Source organism: Eublepharis macularius, chromosome 4 (assembly GCF_028583425.1).
Source record: "Eublepharis macularius isolate TG4126 chromosome 4, MPM_Emac_v1.0, whole genome shotgun sequence".
Taxonomy (NCBI): Eukaryota; Metazoa; Chordata; class Lepidosauria; order Squamata; family Eublepharidae; genus Eublepharis; species Eublepharis macularius.
The window spans coordinates 169,573,830-169,598,946 of record NC_072793.1 but is presented as its reverse complement, the minus strand read 5'-3'; the positions used below and the strand labels follow the sequence as shown (position 1 = coordinate 169,598,946).

The 25,117-nt window shown below is 50.7% G+C and overlaps 1 protein-coding gene across 2 annotated transcripts in view; it reads left to right on the top strand.

Moving 5' to 3' along the window:
- The window catches only part of LOC129328663 (zinc finger protein 420-like), a 49,024-nt gene that overhangs the window by 13,646 nt on the left and 10,261 nt on the right, over positions 1 to 25,117 (top strand). Inside the window, exons 1-2 of one of the 2 annotated variants that reach the window (XM_054977877.1) lie at positions 12,183 to 12,293; positions 12,963 to 13,092. The exons of the other annotated variant lie outside the window; for it this stretch is intronic. Coding sequence (XP_054833852.1) covers positions 12,213 to 12,293; positions 12,963 to 13,092 — 211 coding nt within the window. The 5' untranslated portion in view covers positions 12,183 to 12,212. Of the gene's footprint in view, positions 1 to 12,182; positions 12,294 to 12,962; positions 13,093 to 25,117 lie in introns of those variants that run through there. 2 annotated transcript variants of the gene reach the window in all.

Sequence of the window (25,117 nt, the reverse complement as noted above, 5' to 3'; positions counted from 1 at the left end):
TACCTGTGTCAGTTCTAGGGATGGCAGTCCATGGCAGATAGATCCCCAAACCCCTCACAGCAAGCACTCCAGTGTCTTGGATGAAAAGGTTTTATTACAGAGATCCATTAAGTTCACAGGTACATCCAAAGATGGGTAAGTTAATTTAATTTAATTTATTATATTTATATTCCGCCCTCCCCGCTTTCGCAGGCTCAGGGCGGATAAGTTGGCAGGAATGGGGTTACAAACAGATGCACTTGGATATAAGGAGCATGATTCCCCCCTCCCCCTTGAGCAATTAGCAACTAGACATGAAAATCCCAAATTCATCAGGAAGGAGGCTGATGTTAAGATGGTAGGGTTCCAGGATTAGAGGATACTGGAACCAAGGGTCTGGCATTGATAATGGTAGACACCTCTGCTAAGAGGGTAGTCAAGGTCTCATGAGTGAGAGGTTTTCCAGTCAGCATTGAGTCCAATATTCTGTACATGATGCCAATCTTGCGCTCCTACACTCCTTCCATAATAACAACAACATTTGATGTATATACCACCCTTCAGGACAACTTAATGCCCACTCAGAGCAGTTTACAAAGTATGTTATTATCCCCGCAACAAAACACCCTGTGAGGTTGGTGGGGCTGAGAGAGCTCCAGGGAACTGTGACTAGCCCAAGGTCACCCAGCTGGCTTCAAGTGGAGGAGTGAGGAATCAAACCCGATTCTCCAGAGTAGAGTCCTGCGCCCTTAACCACTACACCAAACTGGCTCTCCAGAAAAGGGATTCTCTCAATCAAGATTGGGTTTCTTAGGTTCTACGTTGGAATTCTCAGATATGACGATTTCCCCCCATAAGAAACAATGGAGAGTAGCTTGGAGCAGTTTCTTCAGCAGCCAAAAAAATTGAATCCCACAGTTTATTCCTTCTCATAGTTGAGGGGGGGGGGCTTTATTGGTCAGTCAGGAGTAGTTTCCTGGCAAATTGGATGGAGTTGGGATATTTTTCCCTATTGGGAATAGTGACTGTATACATCCAGGGTTTTCTCACCCAGATCAGAGAATCTAACCTGGATTTCAGTAATACTGAATTTTTTGTATATTCCTGAAACCCAGATATGGATTCAACCAAATTGGGGGGGGGGGGGTGCACCGCTATTTCAGCCCTGGAGAAATGGATCCCTGGGCAACTGGGCCATAGTTTTTCCAGTTAGAGGGAGAGGGAAGGAAGGAAAGCTGAAGATGAACAAGGGCAGATGAAGGTAGGTTGGCTGAGGGAAGGAATGAGGAGAAGGGGGAGGCTATGGAGATTTTGGGAAAGGGAGAGAAGGAGTTGTGAGAGAGAGGAAAGTGAGCTGCCCCCCAACTCCTTGTGGTTACCTGCCTGAAAAAACCATAAATGTGGTAGCCACCAAAACAGGAATGCTACAAAGAAGGAACCTCTTTTGTTTGAAAAGAAGCTATGACAGAAAGGCCGAATCCACACATCTCAAGTTTTCTGCTTTTGTCCAGCCCATTATTCGCTTCTCAGGGCTGTTCACATACTCTTACCTCAATCCCACCATTCTCTGGCATCTTTCATGTTGCGCTTCAGACGAATTTGTCATGCGTTCAAATGCTTCTCTTGCGCGGTTCTCACCATGGATGTGGTCTAACAAGTGTTTCACAAGGAGACCCCCCCCCCTTCAAACCACCCCACTTCCGTGTTTGCAGCCTTTCTGGAACACCATCCCTCTTTGCCCTGCAATTATCAAGCTTTTCCACTCTCTCCACAGCATGCCTGCCTGCCCGCCCTTCCCTCACCTTTTTTAAAGGGAACTTTCCCAGCATTGTTGCACAATCCTGGCCATAAATCTTAATCGGGGTGCTCCAAAATCCCTGCGGAGACATCAAGGGGTGGTGTCATTTCCATTTCCGTGTCATTTTTAGGATGCCGAACAGTCAGAAATATCGGTGGCTGTTAAAATTAATTTTTTTAACTGTTGAAATTACCATTATAGTGGAAATCCGGCATTCTAACATTACATTCAAGCGTCAAATAATTAGTCTGCCCGTTTGGAGAGTTTGGATCACCCCCACCTTAAATATCAGTTCAAATTAGCCCGCCAGAATAACAGTCCACTGGATTTCAAAGAAGAAGGCATAGAATAACATTAACCAATCACAGGCATCGTAGGGGTGTGTCCTCGCCATAGCAAGTTAGCAAAAAAAATACTATAGCGGACAAAGTATAGCGCGAGGCAGCGGCAGTAAGAGAAGGGATGTGAACACAGACTGGGACATTGCGGGATACGATCCAGTGCGATTAATACGCATGAAAAGCGGAAGGTAGGGAAGTGTGGATTTAGCCAAAGCAAAAGGATGATCTAAAGTTCAGTAAACACTTAATGCTTTGATAAACACTGCTGTAACTAAGTGTTAAAGTGGCTGGGATGCAAATCAGTGCTCTACCGGTTCGAAGCCCACTATTGCCATGAGCTCAGCAGGTGGCCTTGGGTAAGCCACTCCTCTCAGACCCAGTTCCCCAGACGTATTGTTGGATAAAACAGGGTTAACATACCTGTAACTTATGTTCATCGAGTTCTTCTGTGCTGACACACATGGGGACTGCGCAGGCGCAGGCCAGCCACCGGAGAATTTTCTAGAGCTTCCATGGCTCCGAAGGGGCCGTTTGTCGCGCGCCTCAGCGACCGTTTTCCCGCCCAAACGGTCACGTGATCCTCCAGCGACCAACGGCCCCTTCCCTCAGTTCTCCCTTGCCGCCGCTTGACCAACACACTTCAGCCATAACACCTTGAAAACACCAATTTCCGTTACAGCTATCACATTATCGTGCATTGGAGTTCACAGCGGGGTAGGAGGGAGGGTTGTGTGTCAGCACAGAAGAACTCGATGAACATAAGTTACAGGTATGTTAACCCTGTTTTCATCTTCGTTCTTCTGTGCCTCCACACATGGGAGTGTACCAAGCTTCACACAATAAGGAAGGCGGGGGTGAAGTCCAACACAATTTTATTGAACAAACAAGCGCAACAACAAATAGATATGCATATATACATCTATGTAAAAAAACTGTGTAAGGACACATAAATACTCAATATTTACATATATACACCCCAAGGTACATATATACACTCTTTCACACAAGGGTACCCAGCAGGTACACCAAGAAAATCATCCCAAAACTCCTTCAGGAAAAAAGGGAGTGTAGGACAGCCCTAGCCACAGATACATCCTGCTCCGCATTGACATCAATGGCGTAATGCCTGACAAAGGTGTCTGCAGAGGACCATGTGGCTGCTTTACAAATGTTAACCAGGGGCACCCCCCTGAGGAGTGCCGAAGAGGATGCTTGGGACCGCGTGGAGTGGGCCCTGACACGAAGCGGGCAAGCCACCCCTGCCAGGGAATAGGCCTTGCTAATGGCCGTCACAATCCACCTAGACAGGGTCTGTGAGGAATCCCTGTTACCCTTTTCCTTGGCCCCAAAACATACAAACAGGTGAGGACTGGAGCGGAATTCCTTCGTCCTATCCAGGTAATAGGTTAGGGCCCTCTTCAAGTCTAGGGAATGAAGGGCCTTTTCCCCCTTAGAGGAAGGTTGAGGAAAGAACGCAGGTAGTGAGATATCCTGCAAGAGGTGGAAGGCGGACACCACCTTGGGCAGGAACCCGAGGCAGGGACGCAGGACCACCTTGTTGGGATGAAACACAAGAAAGGGAGGGTCAGACCGCAGTGCAGACAGCTCACTGACCCTTCTGGCCGATGTGACGGCCACCAAGAACGCTACCTTGTAGGATAGCATATCCAAGAGGCATGTAGCCATAGGTTCAAATGGAGGCAACATGAGACGTGAGAGCACCAAGGACAGTGACCACTGAGGCACTGGCACAGACACAGGTGGGTAAAGATTGTACATGCCCTTAAGGAACTGGCGGGATTGTGGGTGAGAAAACACCGTAGCACCCTCAACTCGGGTGTGAGCAGCTGATATCGCTGCCAGGTGGACCTTGAGGGAGGACACCTTCAAGCCCAGGCCACGCAAGTGGCACAAATACTCGAACACAACCCCCAAGGGACTGCTGTCAGGCACTACTCCTCTGGCAAGTGCCCAGAGCTCAAACCTGCGCCACTTGGCCGCATAAGCGCGCCTAGTGGATGGCCGACGAGCATTCAGGAGGACCCTCTGTACCTCGTCAGTAAAGCCTATCGGGGAGGAACGATCCGCCAAGCCGTTAGGTGCAGCTTCCTGGGATCGTGGTGGACCAGGCTCCCGTTTAGGAGAAGGTCTTGCCGAGGGGGCAGACTCACATATGTCCGTTGGGACATCCGCAGGAGCTTCGGGAACCAAACCTGCCGTGGCCAGAAGGGGGCCACCAGGATGCAGTCCGTCCCGTCCTCCTCTATCTTGCACAGGACCCTGGGAATCAAGGGGAATGGAGGAAACATGTAGTGCAAGCCCTGCGTCCACGTAAACTGGAAGGCATCCCCAATAGAGAGGGGGTCGCTCCCTGCCCTGGAACAGAACGTGTGGGCCTTGGTGGTCGCCGCAGTGGCGAACACGTCTATCACTGGATGACCCCACATCTGGAAGATCGGCCCAACGCACTCTACGTTCAGTTCCCACTCGTGGTCCAGCAAAGGCATCTGAGGGCATCTGCCCGGGCATTGTCTGACCCAGCCACGTGTATAGCACGGAGCGACACGCCGTTCCTGATAGCCCACTGCCAAGTGAGCGTGGCTTCCCGGCACAGGGCCATGGACACTGTGCCCCCCTGCTGATTCACGTAGTACATGGCAGTCGTGTTGTCCGTCTGCACCAAGACCTGACGATTTCTCAGCAGTGCTGTAAGAGACACAAGTGCGAAACGAATGGCCCTTAGTTCAAGCACATTGATATGGAGGGTCTTTTCCCTCTCAGACCAGACATCCTGCACAGACACATCACCACAGTAAGCCCCCCATCCCAACAGAGAGGCATCAGTGGTAACCGTGACGTCATGGTGCTGATACCCAAAGGGGGTCCCTCTAAACAAGTTGTCATCAGACAGCCACCAGTCCAAGGAGGAGAGGATGACCCTTGGGACAGAGAATTTGAGGGACGGAGGGTGTAACAGAGCATCGTACCTCCGCACAAACCAGTTCTGGAGCGGGCGCATACGCAGCCTAGCAAAAGGCACCACCGAGGTAGCCGCTGCCATATGCCCTAGTAAGCACTGGATAGTGCGCACAGACTGGAATCGGTTCCTTTTAAACATGGACACCAGACCCCTTAGGGACCGAGCCCTCTCCAAGGGGAGCAGAGCCTTACCCTCCACAGAGTCTAAGAGTGCGCCAATGTAGGACACCTTGCAGCTGGGCACCAGTTTGGATTTCTCCAAGTTCACCAGGAGCCCCAGGCGTTGGAAAGTGCTAAGTACCAAGCCAATGTCCTGCACCAGCCTAGACTCCGATTCAGCCACGATGAGCCAGTCATCGAGGTACGGAAAGATGGTACAGCCTTCTTCCCGTAGGAAGGAAACCACAGGGGCCACACATTTAGTGAACACTCGTGGGGCAGTGGACAGGCCAAAGGGGAGCACCTTATACCGGAAAACCCTTTGCCGGTAAACAAAGCTCAGATATTTCCTGTGCTCCTTCCGTATGCCCACGTGAAAGTATGCGTCCTTTAAGTCAAGAACCGCAAACCAATCTCCCTGTTTCAGCAAGGCGATCACAGCCGCCAACGTAACCATTTTGAATTTGGTCACCTTGAGGAAGGCATTAAGGCCCCTCAGATCTAAAATGGGACGTAAGCCCCCATCCTTCTTGGGGACCAGGAAGAACCTAGAGAAGAAACCCTTTACAGAGTCCTCATAGGGCAATTCTTCCACAGCACCCTTGGCCAAGAGCGACACGATCTCCGCATCCAGCTCGGCCATAGTGTTATTGACAGCTGTCAGGGGTGAACTGCATCTAGGCAGCTCAACGAACTCCAGCCCGTATCCCAGTTCAACAATAGTTAAGACCCATGAGTCAGATGTTATTGACTCCCACTCAGAGAGGAGTGGACTCAGTCTGTCCGAAAAGTTCGGGGATACGGCTGGCGTGACCCGTCAGTACTGCCTCCCGGCGCCCTGCTGATCTTTCTGCTGGGCCAGTTGTTGTGCCGGACGAGGCTTGAAGGGCCGACGCCTCCTTTGCTGTTGTGCGGGAGGGTAAGACCGCTGCTGGTAGGCAGGATACTGTTGGTAGCCCGGCCGCTGTTGTTGGTATCTGCCCTGGTAGTGGTAAGGGCCGGACCGGGGAGCGTACCGTGACCTGGAGGAGGGCTTGTCCGCTGGAGCCAGACCCAAGGACCGCGCCGTCTGCCTGTCCTCCTTTTTCTTCTTCAGGGTCTCGTCGGTGGACTTGGAGAACAGCGAGTCCCCTTCAAAGGGCATGCTCTCCACCCTGGAACGCACCTCTTGGGACAGGGCCGTCGACCGCAACCAAGAGTGGCGCCTGAGGACCACCGCCAAAGCCATCCCTCTAGCAGCAGTGTCAGCAGCGTGGCTCCCAGCATTCATTTGCTGTTTAGACAGCCAGACAGCCTCTGTTTGCAGCAGGGACACCACAGCCTTCTGCTCAGGTGGGAGGTCTCGGGTATAGGACGCCAACTTCTCCCAGAGGTACAGTTGGTACCCTGCCATGATGGTCTGGTAGTTGGCAATCCTCAGACCCAGCGAAGCTACAATGTACTGGCGCCTGCCCATGGCATCAAGCTTCTTGCCCTCTTTATCGGCAGGCACCGAGGAGTGACCCGATCGTCGGGGGTTGAACTCCTCTGTGACCAAGGAGGAAGGTGGAGGGTGCTTCACCAACGCCGGCCAGGTGCCCTGCTTGATCTTGTAAAGCTGCTCGATGCGCTTGGATGTTGGAGGCTGATCACAGGGCACCTGCCACACCGTCTCCACAATCTCCTCAATACCCTCGAGCATGGGGAAGCCAACGGACGCCGGATTATCCCCATAGATACGCTTGAGGAGCTTGTCCTTGGTCTGGGGGACTGCTGAAGAGATATCCATCTCGAGAGCCTGGGCCATCCTTGCCATCTGGTCGGCGTAGATGCGGAGGTCCTCGAATGGCGAGTCCGCAGATGGCACTAGCTCCTCAGCCGGCGACGGTTCGGACCAGGACTCCGACTGGTAGCCGCCAAAGCTCTCCACTTCCTCCTCATCGGAACCGAGCTGGGATTCCGGAACCTGGAGTGGAGGGGGAGCCCACGCCGGCCTCGACGTCGATGGCCCCGGTTCCGACATGGAGAAGCCGGCAGGTGCCCCTTCCCACTGGCAACGGTATGGCGAGGGGAGGTAGGAGGCTTGACGATGCCGGGACGCAGTGGATCGGGCAGATCGGATGCTGTCCCCGGAACGGCGTCGCTCACGACCGACTGCAGGTGGAGACGGACGGACAGGAGACGGACGGCTCCGATGAGGAGACGGGCTCGGTTCCAGCCTCGGCGACCGAAGAGCAGGCGATGGTCGGCTCCGACGGTGCGGGCTCGGCTCCGGCCCCGACGAGAACTCTGCGGGCACCGTCTCGAAGGCCATCGGATCCGGCACCGGCACGGAGATGTCCTCTGGCTCGGGGGAGCCCAGATGAGGGGAAGGTGTGTGAGGAAGCACGATGACCTCCTCCTGAGGAGCGGGACGCGGCGACCGATGATGTTTAGTCTTCTTCTTCTTCTTCGCCGGTTCCGAAGAAGACCTCGGAACCGACGCGCTCCTCGCCTTCGAAGGGGACCTCGGCTTCGACCTCTTAGACTTCATCGGAATCGATCCGGTCGTCGGTTCCGATGTCGGTCTCGGATCCGACCTGGTGGACGACGCGCTACGGGGCGGCCACACCGGTCCCTGCGCTGGAGAGGCCGCTCTCGACGCCGAGGCACTCGGGGGACGCGGTTTCGACCCCGACCTCGCGGAGGCCACTGAGCCAGCTCTTGATTGCCGTTCGGCAGAGGGGCTAGGGCTGGCCTTGGGGGAAGGTAACGGGGCGCCTCCGGACATGACCTTCTGCCACAGGGAGGAGTTCAGTCGGGCCTTGCGCTCCTGCCGGGCCTTGTTGGTGAAGCCCTGGCAAATCCTACAGGCCGACACATTGTGGGTCTCCCCCAAACAAAAGAGGCACAGTTCATGGCCATCGGTCTTGGCCATTTTCGTGTGGCATTGTAAGCAATGCTTAAAGAGAGCCTTTGAGGCCATCTTCAGGGGCACGCTAGAGAGAGGTCAAACAATCCGGGTCGTATTTACCGAGTCCAGCCAAAGTCCAAATCAGTAAGCCGAAGATTAGTCGAGGTCCGAAGTCCAAAGTCAAAAAGCCAAAGATCAATCAGAAGTCAGAAAAAGCACAAAGCACAGAGCAACGAAGCTCACGTTCTCTCCAAGCGGCGGCAAGAAGAGAACTGAGGGAAGGGGCCGTTGGTCGCTGGAGGATCACGTGACCGTTTGGGCGGGAAAACGGTCGCTGAGGCGCGCGACAAACGGCCCCTTCGGAGCCATGGAAGCTCTAGAAAATTCTCCGGCGGCTGGCCTGCGCCTGCGCAGTCCCCATGTGTGGAGGCACAGAAGAACGAAGATGAACAACAACATTGACTATGTTCACCACTCTGAGAGGACACTATTGTGTGTCCACAAGGACAGTATACCTTGCAGCTTATCACTCTGCACGACGGGGGCCCCATACAAGCACACTTATTATAATAATATTATTACCCTCCCACCCAGGGAAGAAAAGTTGGTAAATTCAGTTGCATGGAGGGTGGTTTATAAATTGTACGAAACAAACAAATAATATCTATCTAAATAAAAGGCTCTGTCAGTCTGCAGGAGGTATAACTCCTCAGAAAATACAGCTAGATGCCTCAAAATTGGCTGCCCACTTCAGGATGGTTGTGGAACTTGCAGCATGAAACACAAAAGGAATTGGAACATCTTGGACCGCGCAGTCCCCAGAACCGCCCCCCCCCCCTTGCTTTTTGCTTCCGATCCAATGGTTGTCTGGGGCAGGCACAGCTCATCCGAAAATAAGGGCAGGGGCCTCAAAAAAGGTCTCCAGCTTCAGGATGATGATGGAAGTTGCTGTGCCCCAAATCAAGTTAATTGGGCCACCATAGCCCTGGTCATTTCCAGAACCGCTCCTCCACAATTTGCACGCAAAACCTACTGTTGACTGGGGCAGGCATAACTCATTAAAAAAAATCAAAGCTAGGGGTCTTGAAACTGGCCAGCTGCTAGCAGCATCTGCTGGGAAAATATCCCCTCCTTTACTAAACAAAGGGGGTTTAAGAATGTCTGTGAGCTATTGGAGCCAGTGTGATTTAGTGGGTCGAGGGTCTGACTAGGCTCTTGGAGGTCCAAGATCAATTTGCCATAGAAAATTGCTAGTTGCCCTTCAGCCGGGGCACGCATTCACAGCCTAACCTACCTCACAGGGTTGTTGTGAGGATAAAATGGTGTAAAGAAAAAACATAAGCTATTTCAGCTCCCCATCGGGGGGAAAAGGTGAGCTATGACCTTGGTTATAAACCTTTAACTTTGCCTACAGTTTGCCAGGAAGGGATGACCTCTGAGGCTCTTGCTTCATTCAGTATTGCTACAACTCATTCCCAGAGGCTGTAGTGATGGCTGCATGCATACATGGCTCTAAAAGGGGATTAGACGTATTCACAGAGTGCAGGTGTATTGTGGGCTACTAGCCAGGGATACTAAAGGGACCCTCCATGTTCAGAGGCAGTAAACCTGGGAATGCCAGTGCCAGGCAACATCAGGGAAAGGCCTCGGGCACTGTGCCGTTGTTGGCCCTCTGTAGTAACTGGTGAGCTGCCATTCCTACCTGTAACTGGAGGAAGGGAGCTCTGGGAGATCTGACGCTCGGAAGCTTACACTCTGACAATCTTGTTGGTCTCTAAGGTGCCACTGGACTCAAACCCTCCTGGGTGGTAGACAGGACACTGGTCTAATCCAGCAGGGCTCTTCTTATGTTTGTAAGACAGCAAGGGTTTTACTGTAACTAAACAAAATCCGACATTCCATGTATTTATGTGAGCTGTCATGTATTCAGATTTTCTGATCTTTCTTATCACTGGCATTGCGGCAGAACCTTTTCCCATTCCCAGGGCACTTATTCCTCCTCTTTCCTTTCTGGATATTTTGTCTTTTGTTGGGATTTCATGCAAATCCCTTTCTTGACATGCAAACAATTCCTTTGTCTAGTTCTAATTTCCTCTCTTTTCCTTCTCAGCTGCCTCTTTTGTCTGCCTGGATTCCTTGGTTCCTCTCTGCCTCCAGATGGTCCTCTCTTTCCACAGACCACCCTCCAGGGGCCCTCTCATTCTCCGTCTCCCACTCAGCTCCTCCTGGAACAGAGAAACAGAAATCAAGGGAGAGCCTCTCCAAGGGAACCAGCAATGCAGAGCAGGGACGGGCAATAGCAAAAGGCTCATTCTGTGAGGGGCCAATGTGTGTGTGTGTGGGGGGGGGGAGCTTATTCACCCTTTTGGCGGTGACTCTGGTGATACTCAGGAGACCGTTTGCATCTGTAAGGATCTCAGATTCCACTTTGTGGGGCTAAAGTAGACTGTCACTATTAATCATCTTTGACATATTCTGTGTGTTTGCAGAATTGGCCCGGAACGAAGCGCGGAAGCACTCCCGGGGCCTGTAGATCGGACATGAAGAGAACACAGTTCCTCTCAGGGATCATGGTCAAACCAAGGAGGAGAATCTCATGCCATAGGAGGAAAACTCAGAATGGGACACATCTGTTTTTCCTGGGGGAAATTTGATGGGATCCCGTTTCTTAAGTCCTTGAACGGTCTTTCTGCACATCCAAGGAAGCATCTGGCAGGGGCTCCGTTTCCTTGGAGTCCTGGACAAATATGTCTCCCTCTTGGGGAAAGGAAGGAGCTGTGGCTCAGTGGCAGAGCATCTACTGGCCATGCAGAAGGTACCAGGTTCAAATCTCCAGCATCTCCCGATAAAAGATCAGGTAGTTGACGATGTGAAGAGCAAGATTCAGATCCCACAGCACCTTAGAGACCCACTAGATTTCCAGGGCATGACTTTTCAGAAGTCGAAGCTCACTTTCTCACACACCTTTGACTCTCAAAGTCTCACACCCTGGGGATCTAGTGGGTCCCTAAGGAGCTGCTGGACTGGAATCTTTCTCCTCTGCTACAGACCACCCTGGCTACCCACCTGAAACTATCTAAATGGTGTTCAGTAGCACAAAGGAACAGCAAAATGTTCACTTGTAAATAATAGGAATAAACTCAAGGGGGTTGCACGAAACTCATTAAAAAGATACGTAAAGGAGAAGCAAACTGGAAGCCTCTGTCTCCAGCCAGGCTCCTTCCTTCGCTTTTGTATTAACGGGCTCTTTTCAGGTATATTTCCCCCTCTCTCATCCCTCGGCCTGTTCTTGTGCAAGATCTCCTTGGGGGGATCCTAACCTCGCCTTTCCCGCAGACACGCAAGAGCCAAACTCTCCCTCTGCCCAGAGAAAATGAAGGTCCTCCTTGAATCCCTTCGGAGCCCCCTTAAAAGAGGCAGAAAAAAAAACAGCCACCAGGCTGAGCTCCCCCGCCCCCTCTCTCCGGTGTTGGAGATAGGGTTGCCAGCCTCCAGGTGGTGGCTGGAGATCTCCCGGAATTACAACTTGTCTCCAGGCCACAGAGATCAGTTCACCTGGAGAAAATGGCTATTTTGGGAGGTGGACTCTATGGAATGCCATGCCAAGGTCCTTTCCCTCGACAAAACCCCAGTTTCTCCAGGTTTCTCCCCCCAGATCTCCAGGAATTTCCCAACTTGGAGCTGGCAACCCTAGTTGGAGAATCTGGGCGGGACAGGAGAGGCCCCATTGAGCTCCATATCGCCCCACCTGCCTACCCTCGAGGGAAAAGCGCAGGCTCGGCCTCGCTGCTGCTCGCACTGCCTCCTGGGAAGTGTAGTTCGCAGGAAGAGCAGGCAACAATAGACTCATGACGATTTGGGCAGGGAAAATGTCTTCTTCTGTCTCTCCAGAGGTGGGTCCTTATAGGAAGTTGCCCCCCACAAGGACCGAAGAGCCATGAAACCTTCTCTTTCCAAAGCCTTTGATTTTGTTGTCCCCCTTAGGTCATGCGTGTTTTGGAAAACTACACTTCCCAGGAGGCCGTGCGAGAAGCTTCGAGGCCGGGCCCGCGTTTCTTCCTCGAGAGGAGGCAGGCGGGGAGAGATGGAGCTCAACGGGGCCTCTCCTCTCCCGCGGCTTCCTCGGATGGAGGGAGACTTCGGCTTTGGCCCGTTTGCGGGCGAGGTGAGTCTGGGGTCTCATAAGCAAATGCCGGGCAAGGAGATGGGGGTGGGCGGGGGGACAGAAAACACGTGTGAACGGGATGGAGGAGGCAGGGCGGCCCGAGGGAGTGCCGAGAGATCTCTGTGTAACCCCGGAGAGCCACGAAGAACCGTCTCCTAAATGGACTTTCTCAATAGGGGAGACGGCGGTGACGCTAGCCAATAAATGGCAGCTGCCTTGTGGCTGGGGGAGAACTTGGGAGCTCTGACTCCCTGGAGAATTCCACCCTGGAGAACTTGTGGGTCTCTCAGGTGCCGCTGGACTGAAATCCTGCTGTTAATTCGGCCAGTTTACGTTGACAGAGCTGGATGCAAGCTTTACAGTAACACAGAGCACTTCTTCAGGCAGAAATATTTAAAGAGGAAACGTCCAGTGAAAACACCATTTCTAGGTTTGTTTAACTAGACGTGACCAACAGAAGCCCTGTTCTGTACAATGTTGTAGCTTTCTTGGAGACTTTGAGTATATTCTCCCTGTCGAATGTTGGGGCAGGAAGCCATTTTTCTTGCCATCGGTTTGCTGTATTGCACTCATTTACTCAAACGGCTGGCTGAAGGGATTGTTTCTTTCTCTCTTGAATGGTCAGCAACAAGAACAGATGATCAAGTGGGCAATATTTTCCTCTTTCAGACCTCCGCAGTGTCCTTTGAGGAGGTGGCCGTGTTCTTCACGGAGGAGGAGTGGGCTCTGCTCAGTCCAGGCCAAAGAAAACTCTACTGGGAAGTGATGCAGGAAAATTACGAGACTGTGGCCTCTCTGGGTAAGAATCATTTCCCTTTTCTCCTGAACACAGAAGAGAATGCAGGGTGGCATCTTCCTGTGGCCCTCTGATTTCAGGACACCCATTCATTTGCTACATAGCTGGAGAGCCTATAGCTTTTGAAAATGAAAGAGAAATCTGTTGGTGAAGAGGGCTGTAACAGGAGAGGTGGACAATATCCACTTGGGTTCATGCTAGCAAATCCCTGAAGCTCCTGCTTCATTCTTGGGTCTTTCCATTTTTTACACAGTGTAGGTCTCCCAAAGTCCTTTGGTTGCGTGACGGAGGCAGATGGGAGGAGAAAGGAACTGGTATTGACAATTACATGAGCAGAGGAGGGGTCCTTGCTCTGTGGCAGAGCTCCTGCTTTACTTCTTGAAAGTCACTGGTTCAATCCATGCCAGTTGGAAAGGGGTTTAGAGAGGAGAGTCTTTGGCTCCAGGGCTGGGAAAGGCCCTTGGCTGAGGCCCTGCAGAGGCACCACCCCTTGGAGTGAAATCAACAGGGCTTAAAGGACCGTTCCAGGCAAAATCATAGCAGAGGGGAAAATGTGAGTCACCTGTGAACTTTGTTTCCACACAACTTTGGTGAGGAAGGAAGGTGGGATGTGGAGGAAGAGAAGCCAGGCAAGAAACGCTTCCACCAGATTCGAAGTGATGAATGAGGATTTTTGAGACAGAAGTGCTTCTCTTTGTAACATTTCTTCTGTTCCATATCCAGCTGAGAGCAATGGGAACTAAGCCAGGCGTGGGCCAGGCCAATAGCCACTTTATCCGCGGGTGTCTTGTACTCTCTGAGTATTTAAGGATCCCGAGATAGATGTGGTGGGCAGTTGTACTCAGTTCTCTCTTCCTTGTTCTGCATTTCAGAGAAAACCTCTCCATTAATTTGGAAGAACAATGTGAACTTTGGCCTTCTTCCTCCCACCCCACCTGCCCCTAATAGGAACACTCCTACCTTTATTTTCTTGGAAAAACACAATGGGGATTCCACATATTGCGTTGAAATCTCTGAACAATCAGCTCCCACACCCTGCAATTTCTCTTTTTTAAAGAATGTATGAAGAGCCCTGCAGAATCAGTCCAGCAGTCCGTCCAGTCCAGCATCCTGTTCCACACGGTGGCCAACCAAGTGCCCTGGAAGATTAACAAACCGGGCACAGAGGCCGAGGCCTTCTTGAGATGCTGCCTCCTGGTAGTGGAATTCAGGAGTTTAGAGCCTTTGAATAGGGAGGTTCCCTTCAGTCACCGTGGCTAGTAGCCATTTACTCATTTCCTACAGGTCTGACCTGCTTACTCCAACGCCAACTCCGTAGCTTACTGGGGTGATATGTTTTCTGCTGAGTTATGCCCGCCAGCGATAGGGAACTGACACTTTCACTGCAAATAGCAGAAGGATCTACTTCATTTATGCCCCATCTTTCTCCCCAGAGGTGACCCAAAGCTACTTCTATATTTCCCTTCTATTTTATCCTCAGAACAACCCTGTGAGGTAGGTCTGGCTGAGAGGGTGTGACGGGCTCAAGGTCACCCTAGAAGCGTCCATGGACGACTCCTGGGTATTCAGAGCTGAGTCTCTTAGATCCTAGTAAAGTAACCTAATAACTACACCACAGTGGCTCTGATAGCTCAGGGAAGTGGCTATTAAATCCCCTATATTTTCTAAGGGAGAGGCATTGTGCCACAAACAGACAGGCAGACACGTCAGTATAGACCACTCCCCAACAGGCCAGTTTAAACCCGATTATGTCCTGGAATCTCCACTCCCTTCCTATTTCCAGTTATTGCAAATAAATAGTGCAAATAAATACAAGAGGCTCTAGAAATCTGGGGCAGGGGAGGGCTGGTGGGGTCTGGGAAGGGCTGAGAGGCAGGGGGTTCAGGCGAGGGCTGGCAGGTGGGGGGCTAAGAGACAGGAGAGGTCTAGGAAGAGCTGGCAGGTGGGGGGCAAGGGGGTCTGGGGAGGGCTGAGAGGCAAGAGGGGTCTGGGGAGTTCTGGCAGGTAGAGGGGCAAGGGGGGTTTGGTGAGGACTGAGAGACAGGAGGGGTCTGTGGAAGCTGAGAGGAAGGAGGGATCTGGGGAGAGCTCGCAGGTGGGGGCAAGGGGGTGTTTGGGAAGGGATGAGAGGCAGGAGGCGGCCCGGAGAGAGCTGGTAGGTGAGGGGCTAGGCGGCATCTGAGATAGGCTGGCAGGTGGAGGGCAAGGGGTTGGGGAAGGCTGAGAGGCAGGAGAGGTCTGTGGAAGGCTGGCAGGTGGGGGGGAAGGGGGGTCTGGGGAGGGCTGAGGCAGGAGGAGTCTGGGGAGGGATGGCAGGCAGGTGGGGGCGGGGGTTGTGGCCAGGGAGGGCAGTGCAGGGCGGATTTGCTCTTCCCGTCGCATCCTCGGCTCCAGTGGGGCTTGCAGGGCAGTGGGCACATCGCTCTTGAACTGCCTCCCCGGCTCCTCCCAGGATAGCTCGAAGGGCAGCGGGCACTGCTCTGGGAGGAGCCGGGGCAACGGGGCCAGAGCGATGCGCTGGTCTTGGCTCTAGCGGAGCTCTCAGGGCGCCTCACTCCAGACCCGGCTCCACTGAGACTGGCAAGCCCCAGTTCGGCAGAGCTCACGGGACTGGGGATGCCTTGTTCTGGCCCTGTTGCCCCAGCTCCACTCAGAGCGCCTGCTGCCCTGAGAGCTCTGCCAGAGCTGGGGTTTGCTGCTCTCGGCAGAGCCTGGGCGTCGGGGCTGGAGCGAAGCGCCCGCCACCCTGCAAGGCCAGCTGGAGCATTGCTGAGAGCGGCGCAAAAGGGCTCGCAGGGCAGCGGGTGCCTCACTCCAGCCCCTTCGCCCCGGCTCCAGCGGAGCTCGCAGAGCAGCAGGGGTATCACTCTGACCCGGCTCCTCTCAGAGCGGCGCGTCCCGGCTCTGGCTGGGCTCAAATGGTGGCAGGTGCCAGTCTCGGAGAAGCCAGGGCGACAGGGCCAGAGCGACACACTCGCTGTTGTTCTTGGAGCCCCGCTGGAGCCAGCAGACCTTGTGGGACAGCACGTGCCTCGTTCCGGTCTCGTCACCCCAGGCCGGCTCCGCTGAGAGTGGCAAGCCCCAACTCTGGCTGAGCTCTCAGTGCGACAGGCGGCTCACTCCGGCACCGGCGCCATGGCTTCAGTGGGACTCACAGGGCTGCAGAACATTGCTCTGGCCCCATTACCCCAACTCCTCCAAGAGCTGCGCAAAATGCTCCGTTGGAACTCACAAGACGGCATGAGCCTTGCTTCGGCCCTGTTGCTCTGGCTCCAGCAGAGGGAGGGGCAGGCTCACCCGGCCATCCGCCGCTGGCAGCGCCCTCCAGAGGCCAGTGGCGCACTTTTTATCCTGGTGCGCACACGCATAATTCTAGGAGAATTATGTTATAGGATTAGCAACAGAGCTTGTTGTGGGAAAAAATACAACAGGTTCTAGAGAGGGGCGGGTGGGCAGCCAGGCATTGCTTCCTGTTCTGCCCATTTTCCCAGCTGGGTAAAGGGGGGGCATTTCATAGAATCATACGATCATAAGAGTTGGAAGGGGCCATACAGACCATCTAGTCCAACCCCCTGCCCAGTGCAGGATAAGCCTAAAGCATCTCTGACAAGTATTCATCCAGCCTCTTCTTGAAAACTGCCAGTGAGGGGGAGCTCACCACCTCCCTAGGCAGCTGATTCCACTTTTGATCAACTCTGACCATGAAAAAGTTCTTCCTAATATCCAGCCGGTACCTTGTGCATGTATTTTAAGCCCATTGCTTCGGGTCCTGTCCTCTGCTGCCAACTGGAACAGCTCCTTGCCCTCCTCCAAATGACAGCCTTTCAAATATTTAAAGAGAGCGATCATGTCCCCCCTCAACCTCCTCTTCTCCAAACTAAACATTCCCAAGGCCCTCAGCCTTTCCTCGTAGGGCTCAGTTTCCAGACCCCTGATCATCCTCGTCGCTCTCCTCTGAACCCTCTCGATTTTGTCCACATCCTTTTTGAAGTGAGGCCTCCAGAACTGCAGACAATACTCCAGGTGCAGCCTGACCAAGGCAATATAGAGAGGGACTGTGACCTCCAGCGATTTCAACACTATGGCCCTTTCAATGCAACCCAAGATTGAATTGGCCTTTTTTGCCACCGCATCACACTGACTGCTCATATTCAGTTTACAGTCCACTCTTACCCCAAGGATCTCTTTCACATATACTACTGCCCAGAAGTGTATCCCCCATCCAGTATTTGTGCTTCCCATTTTTGTGGCCCAGATGTAATACTGTACCCTTGTCTTTGATGAATTGCATCCTATTCACAGCTGCCTACTTCTCCAGAGTATTCAGGTCTTCTTGAATTTTAATTCTATCTTCTTGGGTGTTCGCTACTCCTTCTAATTTGGTATCATCAGCAAATTTAATGAGCAGCCCTTCCACTCTTTCATCCAGATCATTGATAAAAATATTGAAAAGTACCGGGCCCAAAACTGAGCCCTGCAGCACCCCACTGGACACCTCCCTCCAATCTGATGAAACGGCGTTGACCACCACTCTTTGAGTGCGGTCCTCCAACCAGTTCCCTATCCACTGAACTGTCCTATAGTCCAGTCCACAGTCTTCCAGTTTGCCCACCTGCTCTGCTCGTGATCCTGGCTGGGTGAAGGGGGGGGGGGCAATGTGGTCTGCTGTGTCCTGATCCCAGCCTGATCAAGGTGGGAGGGTGGGTGTTGCCACCTGATCTGCTCCTAATTAGGGCTGGGTGTGTGAGGTGAGCATCGCCACCTACTCCGTGCCTTAACCCATCCTGGTGAAGGGTGTGTGCATTGCCTCCTGCTCCCAGCCGGGTAAACTGGGGGCAGGCATTGCCTCCTGCTACAAGCCTGATCCTTTCCGGGTGAAGGCTGGGGGTGGACATTGCTGCCTGTTCCACTCCTGATCCCGGCTTGGTGAAAGGCTGGGTGTGGGCGTTGCTACCTGCTTTGCTCCCAATTCTGGCAGGCTGAAGGGGAGGCATTTCCGTTTGCTCCACTCCTGATTTTGGCCAGGTGAAGAGGGGTTATTACTGTCTGCTCCATATTTGATCACAGCTGGGTGAAGAGGGGGGTAGGCTGGGTGAAGGGGGGGGGGAGCACGAGGGCATTGCTGCCTCCTCCCTGCCCCGATCTTGGCTGGATGAAGATAGCGGGGTACAGGAGAGTATTGCCGCCACCTCCTCGCCGCGATCCTGGCCTGGTGAAGGTGGAGGGTGGGAGGGAGAGACAGGCTGCCTCAGCTTGGCTTCCCACTGTGACGCGCTCTCTGGAGGAACAGGCTGCCTCTCCTGAGCAGCAGCCAAGACTGGCTCCAGACAATATAATAGGACTAGGAGGGGAGGTGGGCGGGGTTGCATTGCCTCCTCCACCACACCTGATCCTGGCCAGGTGAAGGGGGGGCACTGTTGCCTGCTCCAATGCTGATCCCATCTGGGTGAGGGCCGGGGGTGGGCGCTGCCTAATGCTCCGCTGCCAGATCCTAGCCTGGTCAAGGCAGGAGGCTGTCATTGCCTTCTGCTGCGCAGCTGATCCTGGCTGTGTGTGGGTGGGGCAGACATTGCCTCCTATCCACACCTGATCCTGGCCAGGTGAAGGGGGGGAGTGGGCATTGCCACCAACTCCAGTCCTGATTCTGGCCGGGTGAAATTGGGGCAGGCATTGCTGCTTGCTCTGTGCCTGATCCCATCCTGGGATCCCATCCTGGGGTTGGGCATTTCCACCTGCTCTGCTCCTGATCTCAGACCGGTGAAGGCAGAGGGGTGAGCATTTTCTATTACTACGTGCCTGATCCTGTACGAATAAAGGCAGCTGGGCTGGTATTGCCTCCTGCTCTGCGCCTGATCCTAGCCAGGTAAAAGGGGGCAGGTGTTGCCTCCTGCTCAGCTCCTGATCCCGGCCTGGTGAAGGGGGGGCAGTGCCTCCTGTTCCGCTCCTGATCTTGGCTGGGTGAAGGAGGTGGACATTGCGACCTCCTCCACTCCTAATCCTGTCTTGGTGTAGAGGGGCACAGTCTTTGCCACCTGCTCTGCCCTTGATCCCAGCTGGGTGAAGGTGGGATGGGCATTGCCTTCTGCTTCGTGCCTGATCCCGGCCAGGTGAAGGGGGGTGGCATTGCTTCCTGCTCTGAGCCGGGTGTTCACCCTTCTCTGGCTGGGTGAAGGGTGGGTGGGTATTGCCACCTGCTCCACTCCCCAGTCACTGCTGTGTGAAGCTGGGGGGCAGTTGGACATTGCTGCATCCTCCCTACCTTGACTGCTGCTGGGTGAAGGCTGGGGAGCGAGAGTGAGAGATGGGCCACCTCGCCTGCGCTTCCTGCCATAGCATGCTCTCTGGAGGCACAGGCTTCCTCGCCTGGAATACCCATGGCGGAGGCATACCAGAATAAGAGGTGAGTCATCTGGAATACATTGTTCCTTTTATATAATATGATGGGGAGCAGTGAACAATGTCAGTGTCATGATTCCCACAATACAGCTGGGGAACTAGGGCTGAGAGGAGGGGTTTACCAAGGCCCCCTCCTGAGCCCATGATAATACTGGTTTTCAAACTACCAAAGTTTTGGTTTGCATCCCAGCCACGTAACATGTTACAGCAGTTTTTATCAAAGTGCTGTTTACTCTGCAGCTAGCCCTTATCCCCCTTTCCTTGGGATTCTTCAGTTCAGCTTTGAAACTGCCTTGCAAGATTAACTAAGATTAACCAACAAGAACCAAACTGCACGAAGGGAACCATTGTCATATCTGAGAATCCCAAGGTAGAACCCGAGAAACCCAGTCTTGAACGAGAGAGTTCTTTGTCGAGCCCGGAGTTTAAAAGGCAGCTGTCAGAGTCTGCTGCTTGAAGGACTCTTTTGGAACTCCGGTGGGGGGAGGGGTAGAAGGGGATGGGCAGCCGCTCTGCCTGAGGTCCCCTTCCCTGCCCCACCAACCTCTCTTCACTCTCCTGCAGTGTTGAGGACCTCGGCTTCAGCTCCATTTGTGCAGCTGCCTGCCTAGTTGTTTGCCGCAGCAGCCACCTGCTACAAGCAGCTAAATCAGCTCCGCTAAGTTTGGTTCCCTGGATCGGACCCAGGTTTGTCCTGGGGAACCAACTTAGCCCGATTATGCCATATCAGCAAAAATCTTGCTCTTTTCCCAATTCCCGATTCCAAACCACATGCCCCAAAATGGAACTTGTAAGGAATTCTGGGGGTCATCTCAATTTCCACTATATCTCCTTATCTAACAGAATTCTGTCTTTTCCTCCTCCTGATAACCTTCTTTTTTCAACTTTTTTCTCTCTCTTCACCCACCAGCTAAGCTACCTGTATCTGCCCACCTGTGGTCAGCTTTCCCTCCATCCCTCCCCCAGGCACAGTTCTGATGTGCCAGCTCAGCTGCTGGAAATGCCAAAATACCCCTTGAAAGGACCCTGCCCCTTCCCACAACCATAGTTGGAACCATAGTTTCCTGCTCTCAGGAAAAACCAGTTCAACGCATTGAAAGGCAAACCTTTTCATCCCACAGACAACCCCCTAACCTTAAACAACTTCTCAGACTTAATAATGAACTTTCCAACACTGACATGGAAAAGAACATGGATGGACAGGCAGCATCTTCACAAAGCAACAATTCAGAATCTATTGCTGACCCACTCCCATCTCTTCTGCCTCTTACCAGACCACATACTGCCCACTGAGTGCCACCCACCTATTGCTACAGGAAGCAAGACTCCATATAGCACCCTCTCCCCAGACAGTCACAATGCCACATTGGATCTTGGTATAAAATGCTTTTGCTGCAGAGCTCAGACTGATGTGGTCAAGAAACACCGTCTTCTACAATGCAGTCTCACCCACAGGATGAAAAAAATGCTATCAGCAGCCTCAGAAATAATCTGGACATGACTGAAGAAGCTGACAAAGGAGAAGCTGTTGTCATCATGGACAAATCTGACTGCATCCAAGAGGCTGAAAGACAACTCTCCGATACTATGTTCTACAAAGGACTAATCCCAGACCCCGCTCGGGAATACCAAAGAGAACTGAACAGGATTTGAAGGAATTCCCCACACACATAGATGAAGAAATCTATAGGGACACACCACAGGAACCTCAACCAGGTGCTTTCCATCTTCTGTCCAGAATACACAAGCCGGGCAAGCCAAGATGTCCTATATTTTCCAGCATGGGGACCATCACTCTTGGAGTGGCTGCTCACATGGACTCCATTGTCAAACCCTATCCCATCATTGCCCCCAGTTACATGTTACATGTGAGACACCACAGATATCCTGAGACAAGTACAGTCAGTTGACAATATTCCAGATAACACTCCTTTGGCAACCATGGATGTTCAGTCTCTGTCCATCAACGGATCCCCGAACCAGACCTCACCACCAATCTCTGCCAGTTCATCTTGACCCACAAGAGATGTGGTGAAAATTTATTCCTTCAAATCAATGGCACAGCAGTGGCCAATCTCATGGCATCACAATGCGCCAACATTTTTATGACTGACTCGGAACAGCGCTTTCTCAGCTCCCACCCACTAACATCTCTCCTGACCTTGAGTTTTATTGATGACATTTTCATCATCTGGACACATGAGAAAGAAGCACTGGTGGAATTTCTCCAGGCCTTCAGGTACTTCCACCCCATCTTCACCCTGACCATGAATCAATCCACACAGGAAGTCCATTTTCTAGATACCACTGTACAAAGACGTGACAGATGTTAAAGAACCACCTTATACCAGAGGAGTTAGCCGTGTTAGTCTGTAGTAGCAAAATCAAAAAGAGTCCAATAGCACCTTTAAGACTAACCAATTTTATTGTAGCATAAGCTTTCGAGAATCAAGTTCTCTTTGTCAGATGCATAGTACAGAAACTGGTCAAATATAGAAGAGGAGGGGAGGAGAGAGAAGATGCACTTAGGGGGGGAAGAGAGGGAGGGTGCAACCAAAACATTCCTTTGCTACTAAATGTAAACATCTCCTTTTGGTGACCTTTTGGGGTCAGTTGGCTTGGGTGAGGCTTCAAAGGAGTTTGCCCTGTTAGTTTGCAGCAGTAAAACAGCTAGACCATCCAATTCCTATGTAGTATAAGCCTTCGATAACCACAGCTGTCCCTGCCAGATGCATCTGACAAAGAGAACTGTGGTCCCCGAAAGCCCACGCCAGGCGCCACTGGGCTCCCCCAGACCCCGCCTCTGTAAAGGAAATCTGTTACCTGTGATAATGTGATAACCATTCATAGTCCCTATTCAGTCCCAGCTTGACAGAGTCAAATTTGCATATGAATTCCAATTCAGCAGCTTCCCGTTGGATTTTGTTTTTGAAAGGTTTCTGTTGAACTACAGTGACCTTTAAGTCTTTGATGGAATGTCCTGGTAGATTGAAGTGTTCTCCCACCGGTTTTTGGACGTTTCCATTTCTTTTTTCTTTTTTTTAAAATTTTTTTATTGGAATTAGAAATATTTTGTCATTTATAACAATCAAATTACTTTAATATTCCAGTTCTAACCCCCTCCCTTCCCCCCCCCGTTTGTTGACTTCCAACAGTTTTCCAACCCTTTGTCTATTCTTCCCCTAATCATTTCAACTTATTTTGTCAATTAAACATATACTTTCACACTCTTCTAAGCTAGTCTATTATAACACAGTGCTAAGTCAATTTCCCTTCACTTATCAACTAACTAATACATTCCTGGCATGTTATTCAATAGTAATAATACTGGTAATATTCTCAATATCCTGTACTCTAACTTATTCATTCTAATGTCATCAATATGGGACAAACAATTTATCCCTCCCTATACATAACTTGAGTACTCATAAGTGATGAATACATTTATAAGTCAACCAATTTAACTTATACTCTATATGTTACTCTTTACTTCCTCTTATATCTCTTATCTTTATAACATAAAGTCAATCAATTTAACCCATGTTCTGCACATTTCTAAATATCGCTATAACCAAAAATACCTTCAGCATAAGTCAATCAATTTAACCTATATTCTATATGCTACTTCTCATTCCCCCCCTTCTTGTATTCATGAATTTTAATTCTGTTAATTCTCAATTACACCCCTATCTGCCAGCAACATAATTAATTAATTAATTTCTATTCTTATATATCACATAATAACTATTACTTAATACTGTATAGAATAATCAAATAGAATAATTGCTTAGTAATTCTTCTTTAACTCTCCTCCCCCCGGTATAGTCACTTCTCTCTTCTTTTGTTTTTCTTCAATAATTTTCAAACTGCCACAGTTCTCCTCCCACCTCCCATTTTTTCACCAAATATTGTTTCAGCTTCTCCCAATCTGTGTTAAACTGTCCTGGATCAAGGTCTCTTAGTTTTCTTGTCAGTTTATCCATCTCCGCCATGTACAGCAATTTGTGAATCCAGTCCTCGATAGTTGGCACTTCTTGTACTTTCCACTTTTGCGCATACAAAAGTCTAGCCGCTGCTGTCATGTAAAAAAGCAATGTCCTATGTTGTGCTGGAATATCTTCCATTCCCAAGTTCAGTAGCAGGAGTTCTGGGTTCTTATTAACTTGAAACTGTAAAATCTCACTTATTACTCTTATTATTTCCCCCCAGTACTGCCTGACTACCTCACAAGTCCACCACATATGGTACAAAGATCCTTCATGCTTTTTACATTTCCAGCATTTATTAGACGTGTTCACATTCCCTAGCGCAATTTTCTTTGGTGTCAGGTACCAACGATAGATCATTTTATAGACATTCTCTTTAATGTTAGTGCATGTCGTAATCTTCAAAGTATTTTTCCACAAATATTCCCACGCCTCCATTGTTATTTCTTTATTAAAATTTATAGCCCACTTCACCATTTGCACCTTAACTACCTCTTCTTCAGTATACCATTTTAACAACACTTTATAGACCTTTGAAATTTCCTTTTTGTCTTCTTGTAAAATTACTTCCTCCAAGTCCGAGTTCTCCATTCTTATCCCTCCCTTGGCACAATCCGATTTATAAAGGTCTCTGAGCTGTCTATATTGAAACCAGTCATAATTTGGAGACAACTCTTCTTGCGTCTTTATTCTTAATTTAGAAAATTCTATTCGTGTTATCTCCTTATACGTTAAACACTGTTGTTCATTATCAACAGTTCTCAGATCTATCGCTTCATAAGGAACCACCCAGGAGGGAATTCCTTCTTGTAGGTAATCTCTGTACTTTTTCCATATTGTGAAGAGGCTTCTCCGAATGTAATGGTGTAAAAACATAGAGTCCGCTTTTACTTTATCATACCATAAGTATGCATGCCATCCAAATATTTTTTTGTATCCCTCTAAGGCCAGCAATTTGCGATTTTTAAGCATCATCCAGTCCTTCAGCCAAACCAAGCAGATTGCCTCATAGTAAAGTCTTAGGTTGGGCAGTTGCATTCCGCCTCTCTCTTTCGCGTCCTGTAACACTTTCATTTTCACTCGAGGCTTTTTGCCTGCCCAAACAAAGTCCGATATCTTTCTCTGCCATTTCTCAAACTGCTTGGAATCTCGAATAACTGGTATTGTCTGTAACAAAAACATCACTCTTGGCAGCACATTCATCTTGACTGCTGCAATTCTTCCCAACCATGACAAATTCAATCTATTCCATTTAATCAAGTCTCGCTCTATTTGAGTCCACAATTTCTCATAATTGTTCTTAAATAGATCTATATTCTTTGCAGTCAGTTCAATTCCCAAATATTTCACCTTATTTGTTACTTCACAGTCTGTTATTTCCATAAGTTGCTGTTGTTTTTGTTTAGTCATATTTTTACACAGTATCTTTGACTTCTTTTTGTTTACAAAAAAACCTGCCAAATCTCCAAATTCTGTAATTTTTTCTATTACCCTTGGCATGTTTTCAATTGGATCTTCCACAATTAACATTATATCGTCTGCAAATGCTCTGACCTTATAGGAAAAGTCTTTTATCTTTATTCCACGGATTGCATTATCTTCTCGGATCTGTATCATCAAAATTTCCAAAACCATTATAAACAACA